This window comes from Mirounga angustirostris, unplaced genomic scaffold (assembly GCF_029215605.1).
Source record: "Mirounga angustirostris isolate CCGP_5_RB_7025 unplaced genomic scaffold, mMirAng1.0.hap1 SCAF_7, whole genome shotgun sequence".
Classification (NCBI taxonomy): Eukaryota; Metazoa; Chordata; class Mammalia; order Carnivora; family Phocidae; genus Mirounga; species Mirounga angustirostris.
The window spans coordinates 21937684-21949669 of NW_026991715.1; the positions used below are offsets into that span (position 1 = coordinate 21937684).

The window sequence follows — 11986 nt, forward strand, 5'->3', positions numbered from 1 at the left end:
CTAAAGAAATAAATAAAATCTTCAATAAAAAATAAAAGGCCCTCATATTTCACTTTATGACTGCCTTTCATATCCCCTCCCTTCTTGCTGTAGGTCTTTGTTCTGTGCATATTAATTCATATACTCATTCACCAAATAGTATCCAGTTCTGTGCTTTATTGTGAGGGATACAAAGGTGAATAGCCTTCCTGGAGGTCCCTTCATTATTTTTAGTATTTTGAGAATGTTATCCAAAAATTGGTGATAAAACTCAAATTATTAAATTATTGCTTATTTAGTAAGTATTCTAATAGCTGTTTACCGATTATATTGATATGAGAGCAAGGATAGACACCTGGAAGGCTTCAGTCAGCGTTTTCTTCAGTGTCTGTTATCCGGGAATAATTGCCTCTTTCAAGTACCTCTTCCCCATAGGGACTTTGCTGGATGAAGGAGGTGTGTTGTAGTTTCAAAACTGTCTTGTTTTTTTGTTTCTTCCCCCACAACAGGTCAGTCAGAAACCATTGGAGACTTACACAAAGTCAGGTCTCAGACATGTATGACTCTCCACCATATTCTTATATTTTACGCAATCATGTAAGTAGATGAATTTACTATGAGTGACTTAAAATCATTCATTTCTCTAAAAGAATAATCTCACACTTCCAAGAGTCATTGTAAATCTCTCATGTGACCCACATCTTTCCTTTGACAATTTTTATCTCCTATTCCAGCATTTTGTTTTCCTTAGGCTTAGGTCACATTTTCCTATTCATCCCCTTATTTAAATAAATAGAAGGGGGGAGGGAAGACCAAATTGGGTCAATTCCAGCAGAGGACTACATTCTGAGTGGATACTATTACTACGGAAATTGTTCTGTGGATGATGAAGCATCTTTGGCCTTACTATTTATTTTCTCATCTATCCCATGTTCTCTGGATGGAGACCAAAACAATGTCAAAATGCCATCATCCCTTTTACTGTGAAAACTCAGGCATAGACTTTAAGACATTTCCCCTCAGCTTCCAGCCTTTCACCAGTTGTTTTTCTGAAAATAGGCTGACCCAGTTCTAGGCTGTTCCTTACTACCAAGGAGGATGTGCCCAGTTTTGTTTGCAGATAATGAAGGGAACTTGTGAGTCACTAGAGAGTAAGACTGGGCACTCACTGGCCAGGCCCTCCTGGTAAGGGACACAGCACCACAGGGGAGAAGGAGCACAGCTCGGTCATCCACCTTGGGCAAGGCTTTGCGAGACCCTAGTAGAATGGCCATTGTTTGTAAGTTGAGGAACCTGGGCCAGAAGATTTTAAATCCCGTTCTAGCTCTCAAGTTTTTGACAAGCATCAGCCTGTTGAAAAAAGACCTTTTTCAAGTCTCTGTGGCAAGTTAATTTTGGAGAATATCTTGCCTTAAAGGTACCACACTGGCTCTGAGTTGATGGTTTCAGGTCAGGTCATGAGCCTATTGAGAATTTCTCTTTTATCCCTTTGCAGTGTGTGTGCACTAATCATCTCGACCTTCTACATGAGATACAGAATTAATACTCTGGAGGAGAGGCTGGGGTCACTGACCTCCATTGTGGACACTCATCATCATGAGTAAGACGATTCCCTCCCGTGCTGTCGTCTGCTTGCTCCTGAGACTAGCATAACGTGGGGCGCTTACTATCCTTCTTAGCAAACATGAGTCGAGGTTACATTCTGTATGGGACATTTTGTTAAGCGTATCTGTGGGAAGTAAAGGGGTAGGTGGGAGGGTCCTAGAGATGAATGCCCTGACTCTGAACTGTTCTTGCTAGAGTGTTGCCAGTTTATCAAGAAACAAGCCTGACTTTACATTATCTTGTTCTGGTAGCCTAAGACTCAGTTGTGACCTTGGCCCATTTATTAAAATATACCAGTTTATCTTAGTAAAATGGCAGTGGGTGAAGACATTAATAGGAAAGAAGCAGTTGAAGTAACTCAGCTCATTTATCATGCATTAACTCTTTATATTGACGAAACTCTTGACCACTTTTAAGATCTCTGTGACTAGTAATTAGCTGAATGCATCTGTGAAGATTTTCCATCACTGTCATTTTTAACACGTCTGACCTAATTAAACCTTTCAGACATAGAGCTCTTTCCTTCAAATCCATATACATAAGAATTTTGATCCATTACCTAAAAAGTGAAATAAATTACCCCATGTTAGAAAGCATACTTTTAACCCAAGTTCTTTTTTTTTTTTTAACTGTTGGGTTTTTGGGGGGGTTTTTTAGTTTATTTATTTATTTTAAGTAATCTCTACACCCAGCGTGGGGCTCAAACTCGTGACCCAGAGATCAAGAGTCATGTGCTCTTCTGAGCCAGCCAGGTGCCTAACTTAAGTTCTAAAAGTAGAGATACTCATTACAGAGTTTATACCATGTGCTAGAGACTCTGTTAGAATAGATATATATATGCACAATTTTCTCTCATTTTATTTACCGTAACCTTTTAAGATAACTTTTATTCCCATTTTACAGACGAGGACAATGAGACCAAATAAATAATTTAATGTCATACAGTTTGTAATAAAATCAGGATTCAGATGCACATCTCTCTGACTACACGGAGGACAGGCTTTCCAGTCTACCAGTGACTTGGTTGTAAAGTCAAAGCCTAGGAATTGGATTAGGCTGTTTAGAGTGTGCTTCGGAATCATCTGGATAGCTTGTTAAAACAGATTGCAGGGCCCATCCCCAGAGTTTCTGATGAACTAGAACTGAGGACCCGAGAATTTGCATTTCTGTCAAGTTCCCAGGTGATGCTGATGGTGCCAGCCTGGTTCTACACTTGGAGAACTATTAGACTATACCATTCTAGGGCCTCTTTATGCTCAAACAACTACCTAAAAGTCTTGTCCCGTGGCTTACACGTCTGCTGGCATACAGGTTCTTTTTGAACCATAATGTATACCTTTGAGCCAATAATACGGAAACATAAAGAACAGTCTAGAACAGATTTATACCCTTACTCTCTCCCATCTTGTTCAAGATGTTAACATACAGGGGCGCCTAGGTGGCTCAGATGGTTAAGCATCTGCCTTCGGCTCAGGTCATGATCTCAGGGTCCTGGGATCGAGCCCCATGTCAGGTTCCCAGCTCAGCGGGGAGTCCGCTTCTCCCTCTCCCTCTGCCTCTCTCTCAAATGAATAAATAAAATCTTAAAGAAAAAATGTTAACATACTTTTTCTACACTAATCTAGCATGCCCTCCTAGTTCACTATCATATATAGGGTTGTTGTTTTTTTTTTTTACACAAAAATGTACCTCATGTCCTGTTATCATATGTTAACTTGGTGATGATGAGGGGGGAAACTCCACGAACAAGGACAAAAGGAATATTCAGTCCACTCTTTAAATAATCAACTTAGGGAGAAGTACAGTCTGAAAAATTATCATTTGAAGGAAAAATCACAAGGATTATTTTTGACACGAGACCAGGAACACCCATGACAGGAAGATGTTCATAAAGTAATTTATAGGACCTGAGCTTCTCCCATGTCTCTCTCTCTCTGCCAAGGTGATCCAGCCATGCTGCCCAGTAGCTAGACCCGCACTTGTAAGTGGGTTGGTTAGTTGTCGCAGAATCCGTACCTTTTACGGGCTTTGTTAGTGTGTCCGTAGCTTGTATGCTGTCAGAATTACATGTTGACCCATCAGCTCTGTGGGTCTCCGTTCTTGCCTCTAGACACCGAAAGATTCCCCTTCAGGTTCCTGTTTGGGATCTAAGATTTTGATGGTGTGGCTCAGGGATAAAGAAGGAATTGTTTATTTTTAGTAAGGGTAAACAGAAAAACATCTGATTGCTTTCTTAATGTTTAGACGATCATCAGTCATTCACCAAGTACCTGTGTAAAATAATTAGACCCATCACTGCCACCCAAAAACTTAATGGCTAAATAAATTACAGCCAAGAAATATGGAGAAGATAGAGACCAGGGTTGTTAACCTTAACATGAAAATCTGATCAACGGCTTTTTAGACCATCTCTCCAGGAAAATGTACATACAGCTCTCAATTTCCTACAGTTTCAGCTGGTATAGGACCCCACTGGGCCCTGGGGAAGAGCTCATGCCGTAAATAGTTCAAGTGGTGCACAATGAATACATGTTCCATTATAAGACAAGGGCAGTTACATGGGCATGGCAAGTCTCAAAAAAAAACTACAAAAGTCTCACACTTGAGCAGCAATTTGACTAAAATTCCTATACATTCTGAAAGCTCCTGTGTAAAGGGTCCCTCCTCCCATGAGAAATAAGCCTGTGACTGAGAAGAGCAATAATTCTTGCCCATTTCTGCTCCGGTGGGGACAGCGAGGATCCGAGGGGACCAAGAGGTCTAAGAAACTATGTGCTTGAGCAGAATCGCCTGATTTTTTTGTTCGGAAGCCAGGGCATAACACTGCCACTTCAACGAAAACAGCTCAAGAGACATCCAGCTGAGCTTTTAAGATGCAGTCCCCTCCACGTCCAGTCAGCCTTGGGGGATTACGACAGGGCCTTCCCGACGTTAACAAGTGAAAGGCTCATGCTCGACTACTGTAACCGAGTTTTCTGTTCAGATAAATTTAAAATGTGTTCATTCTACTTCTTCCTTTGCCATCCGCTGCCCACAATCATTTTTCTCTTTGTTCTTGCAGACAGACAGCACCATCTGGCCTGGGGTCACAAGTACAGTTAAATGTGGAGGTCCTCTGCCAACAGCTGACGGCTAACATAATGAAATTAGAAAAGGTGACTCATTTATTTCCTGGGTTGGGGCGGGAGCCGTAAGTGCCTCTTGACGGCCAGAGAGCAGGGGTTACGCACGCAAACACCTTCGGGGCGTAGCAAGCAGCCTGTGTGACCAAAAACCCAGCCAGGGGATGTCACGGTAAATAGGAAAGAGTATTTTATTTTTTTATTTCCACCAAGAAATTGGTTTCAGTCTCATTCTCCTTGTGGGTGTGTCTTTGGCTTTTCCTCCTTAGTTAGAAAGATTTCTGTCCACCACAAGCGCCCGCCAGCCAGTGACCGCTGACACAGGGCTCAGTGGAGGGACACAGCCGGCCCCACCCAGGCTGATGGTTGCCATACGTGAAATACTGTGTTCAGTCTCTGTTAGAACCCTGCCAGATGGATGTCACTCTTCTGACAGACGAAGAGTCCAAGTTTCCAAGTAACTGGCTCAAGGAGACACGCGGAGAAAGTTGGCAGATCTGGAATTTGAACCAGGTCGGATTCCAAAGTTGTGTTTGGGGCTCCTCACAGTCCAACCTGAGGCCTTGCCAGGAAAGCCACCGATGTACCTTTACCCTCTAGAAGTATCTAACAGAAGGGCAGTTCTCGAGCAAATCTGTCCTGAAGCCTCTGTCATTCTTCAAAGCCAGGAGGAGGGTGGACAGGAAGATGGGCACAGGAGAAAGGGCCCAGAGTTAAACCTAATTAACATTTCTTCACTTCTCCTTCCAGTATATGTCTATCTCTTCCATCTGGTGGTTTGTTTCTGCCCTAAACCTTAAGGACAGGTTTCAAGTGCAGGGTTCAGTTCAAACTGTTACTACAAATGCCCAGCATGTGGTGGGTTCCCCTAACAGTGTAGTCATGATTACTCGGTAAGAACCATGAAATACAGGGGCGCCTGGGTGGCTCAGTCGTTAAGCGTCTGCCTTCGGCTCGGGTCATGATCCCAGGGTTCTGGGATCGAGCCCCTCATCGAGCTCCCTGCTCAGTGGGGAGCCTGCTTCTCCCTCTCCCACTCCCCCTGCTTGTGTTTCCTCTCTCACTGTGCCTCTCTTTCTCTGTCAAATAAATAAATAAAATCTTTTTTAAAAAATGTGAAATACAAATGAGCCAAATGAGGTTGGTTTTGCTAGACTAAATGGTAGTTAGCATTCAGCTACTGAAGTATTGAGCGCGAAGGAGTTTCCAAAGTTCAGTTCTAAACCAAAGGATGACCTAGAATTCCTATTGAACCTGTGGACAAACTTGGAAACTTTTTTTTTTAACCCAAAATCATCCTAGAGAAGGTCGGGTGTAGCCACCCAAAGTGTTTTCTTTTCTAAAATGTGAGTTGCTGAGAATTGAAGAGAATTTCTTTATGTTTCATGACATGCTTACCGATGTGTGGTTTCTGGGGCATCTGTGTGGCTCAGTCTGTTAAGGGTCTGCCTTTTTGCTCAGGTCATGATCTCAGGGTCCTGAGATCGAGCCCCGCATTGGGTTCCACCCTTAGTGGGGAGCCTGCTTGAGATTCTCTCGCTCCCTCTGCCCCTTCCCCAACTCATGCTTGTGCCCTCTCAAATAAAAATATATATATAATCTTTCTTTTCTTCCGTGGGGTTCCTCACTCCCATCACAGTATTGCTTGTTGAGAATTCCTTGCTCAGAATTCTTGAAAGTTCACTTACCCAACAAACATCTACTGAGCACGTTTTTGATGCCCAACACTGTACTGTAGTCTCGAGATCCAAAGATACGTCACGGACCCTGGGCCTTGAAACTCAGTCTTCTGGGAAATGGGTAATATCTAAATGGAGTGTTAAACATTGATGGTTTGAATCAGACACCACATGACACACAGGCTCTGTAAGGATCGGTTTCCCATTATCTCTGCATTTAGGTCACCCTTGGTGTTGCCAAGGCTTTGTTCTTTTCCTTCCATCTGATTTCTCTTGGTCTTTCCTGACACTTTCATCTTTGTGCCACTCTTCATTTTTAGCCCTCTTTTTTTTTTTTTTTTTCATTTTAAAGTGGATTATCAACGGAGTTGGAATCCATTAAGCAGTATTTGCCTGATCTAAATTGAACCCAGGGGGTTGCTTTTTTTTTTTTTTTTTTTTTAAGATTTCATTTATTTGACAGAGAGAGAGCAGGAACACAAGCAGGGGGAGTGGGAGAGGGAGAAGCAGGCTTCCCGCGGAGCAGGGGCGGGACCCAGGGGATCCCAGGACCCTGGGACCATGACCTGAGCTGAAGGCAGACGCTTAAGGACTGAGCCACCCAGGCGCCCCAGTGGCTTTTTATTCAAGGTAGAATAGATTCATCTCGAACATTACACAGGTCATGGCAAACGGGCCCTTGATAGACTCCATTCTATTTAGTAACAGGAACTTCTCTTCTCATTATTTCCAGATACAAAACAACCTACAGAAGCTGCTTGAGAATGGTGACTGACAGACCGGATTGTTCAGGCCAACATGATACCTCGAGCTTCCCTTTGAAGAAGGTGTTCCCCTCGGCATTCTGGCGGAGCGCTCCCTGCTGGCCAGAGGAGCGGGCAGACCGGCATCCCCAGCCATGTTTGCACTTGAAGGTCTCCAGCTCAGCAAGGGGTGGGGGCGGGATAATTCTGGTTCCTGTGCAATAAACATTGACCCTCTGTCTCTGAGGAAGTTCTCAGTGCTGCCACCTGAACACAGACCCATCTCTGGAGGTCTCAGGACGGGCCTGGTGGACACTCTCTCGGATGATCGTGGTTCCACGGTTCTCCTGTGTCAGCAAACACACTCCACTCCGTGCCTTCTTAGTCCTTTCTGTGCTCCTTTTCTCTCCTTTACACCCCTCTGAACCAGCCTTCGAACTAAGGGATAGATCATGTGCCAAAAACCTGATACGGTCCTTTCAAGAATTAGCCCTGACTCTTCCAAAACAGACTTGCCTCAAACAAACACCAGCATTTTTTCTTTTCCGCTCTTCTGTTGTTCTGTTCTGCTTGAAATCACCCTGTGTATCTTCTCAATTCAGGATGGGCAGGAATACCACAAAGCAGATTAAAAATAATCCTGTTTATGTTTTGTTTTGTTCCTGTAACTAATACTTAATTGGACTGATCATCACCCACCCCAGATCAAGAATCTATGACCACATGTGACTGAAGTACTAAATTAAACTTACTCTGAAACCAAAACTAATCTTTAAACCAAAAAGTACAATATGATTTGATACTGGATGAAAAACACTGAATTTTTAAGTTTATAGGTGGACTATGTTATAGTTTTGAAACAGGATGCCTATATGGAATGCTGAAACCCCTCTCAGCATGACAAATGCATGCTTCTCTCTTTTGCTGACTAAAAGAAGTAACTGGTGGTTTCCTAACTTCTATTTACGATATGGGATGGCTGGTTTTTATTAATAATTATTTAGGTACCATAAGATCTGTAATATAAATGATATTCTGTTTCTATTGGCAATGCATTTTATAATCATTTCTATGAAATGTATTTTGTTTAATCAGATAAGCTAATAAATGAATAGGTTACATCTTTTGTTATTTGTTAGCCTGCTGGACAAGAACTGTGCCTGGTGCACCCCCCTGGCTTTTAATAAATCCTCACTGGTTAAAATACCCTGCTAACACTGTGTTTTGTCAGTTTGTAAACTCTTTTAACTAAGACAACATGGCCTTTTTAACTGCTTCTCACCTCCTCTCTACTATTTCCAACTCACCCATACTTCTCTCCTCCCAAGTATCCATTTCAAAACTCAAAAATGATCTAAATTCTGGGGTGGCATTGATATAGGGGAAAGAAAATGAACTTTGAAATCAGAAAAATAATGCTTTATTCCTGGGTCCACATTTTATGAGTTATGTCACCTGAAGATTTTTGGCCATTTTCCCCCATTTTATTTATGTGACTAAAAGTACCAACAAGGGCGCCTGGGAGGCTCAGTCATTAAGCGTCTGCCTTCGGCTCAGGTCATGATCCCAGGGTCCCGGGATCGAGTCCCGCATCGGGCTCCCTGCTCGGCAGGAAGCCTGCTTCTCGCTCTCCCACTCCCCCTGCTTGTGTTCCTTCTCTCGCTGTCTCTCTCTCTGTCAAATAAGTTAAAAAAAAAAAAAAGTACCAACAAAAAATGTCATTGGGAGGATCAAACGTGATGATGTCTCTAGAGCACATCAGGGTCACGCGAATAGTACACTCTCATAACAAGGGCCATATTCGTTATTTTTAGAAATGTTGTCTGACATTCCAGTTCCATAAAAGTTCTGTGTCAGTATAGTCCAAACCCATTAGGGATTCAAGAATGGGTAAGCCACCCATACAGAGAAATTTTACAACCTATGAAAAGCTTTAAAAGGTTCAAATTTCACAGCAAAGGGAACAAAACTAAAAGGCAACCTTCAGTATAGGAGAAGATATTTGCAAATGACACATCCGATAAAGAGTTAGTATCTAAAAAATATAAAGAACTTATACCAAAGTTCTTATAAGGAACTTTGTCCCAAAAACAAATAATCCAATTAAATGGGCAAAAGAGACATGAACAGAAGTGTCTCCAAAGAAGACATGCAGATGGCCAACAGACACATGAAAAGATGTTCATCATCACCACTTAACCATCAGGGAAATGCAAATCAAAACCACAATGAGCTGTTACCTCACACCTGTCAGAATGGCTAAAATCAAAAACAAGAAACAACAAATGTTGACGAGGATGTGAAGGAAAAAGAACCCTCGTGCACTGTTGGTGGGGATGCAAACTGATGCAGCCATTCTGGAAGACAGTATGGAGGTTCCTCAGTTAAAAATAGAACTACCCTATGATTCAGGAATCGCACTACTGCATGTTTACCCAAAGGATACAAAAACACTAATTCAAAGGGATATATGCACCTGTTTGTAGCAGCATTATTTACAATAGCCAAATTACGGCAGTAGCCCAAGTGTCCACTGAAAGATGAAGAAGTGATATATAGGCAAATAGTGATATATATGAGATTATATATATAATTGTGTGTATACATAACAATGGAATATTATTCCGTCATAAAGAAGAATGAAACCTTGCCATTTGCGATGACATGGATGGAGCTAGAGGGTATTATGCTAAGCAAAATAAGTCAGAGAAAGACAAAACTGGATGATTTCGCTCATATATGGAATTAAAGAAATAAAAGAACAAAGGGGAAAAAAACAGACAGACCAAGAAAAAGACTCTTTTAACTCTAGAGAACAAACTGATGGTTACCAGTGGGAGGGAGATGGGTGACATAGGAGACGAGGATTAAAGAGTACACTTACCAAAAAAATAAAATGTTTGAATTTCAGGAATTAGTAATCTGCTCTCTAGAAATTTATCCTGAAGCAATAAGCAGAAATCTAGTCTAAGATTTATATGCAAGAATATTCTTTGAAGAATTATGACAGCAAAATATTCGAGATTCTAAATATTCAATAACAACAATTAAATAATACAACTATTTAGAACTGTATTGTCAAAGAATGGCATTAAAAATACCATTAAAAGGGCGCCTGGGTGGCTCAGTCATTAAGCGTCTGCCTTTGGCTCAGGTCATGATCCCGGGGTCCTGGGATCGAGCCCCGCATCGGGCTCCCTCCTCAGCGGGGAGCCTGTTTCTCCCTCTCCTACTCCCCCTGCTTGTGTTCCTGTTCTCGCTGTCTCTCTGTCAAATGAATAAATAAAAATCTTTAAAAAAAAATACTATTAAAAAGGGAAGCACAAAAACTATATGATATGATCCCAATTTTGTGAAGAAATTCCTACATATATGTGTATATACACCTATATATACACATGGAAGCACACACACACACATTGACCTTTTCTATATTCTCTAAAGTTGGTAGAATGAGCAGTTACTACCTTTTTTTAATCAGAGAAGTTGATTAAAAACATTAAGTGACTCTCAGCAGGGAATGAGGTCTTACAATTGTGCCCACCCTGCCCAATAACACTGACACTAGTTCTGTACCAGGAGCGACTTCATCAGTGGCTTTTCCAACATCCACTACAGTGTTTTCCAAAGAGAGAGAACACACATCATCATTTCTAAATTTCGTGACTATTTTTGCTCTGGGTATGCTGTTACTTGGTTTTGTTTTGTTTTGTTTCTCGTTAGTAGCTCCTAAGTCTAAATCTGGTACAGATGAATCTGAATGATGATGTCTGGTCATATGTCCGCATATTAACTCCAAAGCAGCATGGGAAAGCAAGCATCTGGAGTTTTTCAGCCTCTACCACCTAGATTAAAAAAGCAGGGAATTCTAAAGTAGAAAAGAGTTTCAGATGTTGAGTGGTCAAAATAACAGCAAATGTCCACCATATGCCTTGCCCTTTAAAAACTTTAGCATTACCTTTCTAGAATCAGAAAAAAAAAAAATCTTTTCTTTTTTTTTATAATTTTTTTTTAAATGTTTTATTTATTTATTCATGAAAGTCAGAGAGAGAGAGAGAGGCAGAGGGAGAAGCAGGCTCCCCGCCTAGCAGGGAGCCCGATGTGGGACTCGATCCCAGAACCCTGGGATCATGACCTGAGCCGAAGGCAGACGCTTAACCATCTGAGCCACCCAGGCGCCCCCAGGAAAAAAAAAATCTTAAGAAGAGATTAACTGGTTGAAATTCTATTTCTGTGCATCCTAACATTTTCATCTATGATGAAATATATACTATTTGGATGAATGGAAATCATCAGTCTCACATAAACTGAAAATGCTATTATTATTGACCTCTCAAGCTTTGTGAATATTTAAGATACTTTCCTACATAGACTCTACAACACTCCAAGGCATTTCCCAGGTATTCATTTATGCAATTCTTTGAAACCCTCCCGGACACATTTTTCTTTAAGATTTTATTTTTACATAATCTCTACACCCATGGTGGACCCCAAGAGTCTCATGCTCCTCCAACTAAGCCAGCCAGGCACATCTTTTTTTGTCTTCCACAACTCATGCTAATTCATAAATTCATGGCATCAGATTGAAAATTTTCCAACTTAAATGTGAATTTTCTCTTCTTAGGTGGTTTCGTTTTATGTATCCTAATAGTGAAATTCAGGTGATGCTCTCCTTGTTTATCTGTTTGTTTCTGGTGATCTAAAGGTCATGGACACTAACAGACCAGGTAAGTTTTGCTCTCAAGCATTTTTTTTCAAGATTTTATTTTTAAGTAAAAATACACCCAACATGGGGCTTGAACTCACAACCCTAAGATAAGGAGTCATATGCTCCACCCACTGAGCCAGCCAGGCACCC

At 41.4% G+C, this 11986-nt stretch overlaps 1 protein-coding gene across 4 annotated transcripts in view; it reads left to right on the plus strand.

Moving 5' to 3' along the window:
- The window catches only part of GRAMD2B (GRAM domain containing 2B), a 69988-nt gene extending 61645 nt beyond the window's left edge, over window positions 1-8343 (plus strand). For 3 of the 4 annotated variants that reach the window (XM_064595838.1, XM_054511299.2, XM_064595839.1), the window contains 5 exons: window positions 489-576; window positions 1475-1579; window positions 4646-4739; window positions 5100-5219; window positions 7119-8343. In XM_064595838.1, coding sequence (XP_064451908.1) covers window positions 489-576; window positions 1475-1579; window positions 4646-4739; window positions 5100-5219; window positions 7119-7160 — 449 coding nt within the window. In that variant the 3' untranslated portion in view covers window positions 7161-8343. The remainder of the gene's footprint in view (window positions 1-488; window positions 577-1474; window positions 1580-4645; window positions 4740-5099; window positions 5220-7118) is intronic. The other variant, XM_045891888.3, reaches the window with a different exon arrangement.
- The last annotated feature ends 3643 nt before the right edge of the window (window positions 8344-11986 follow it).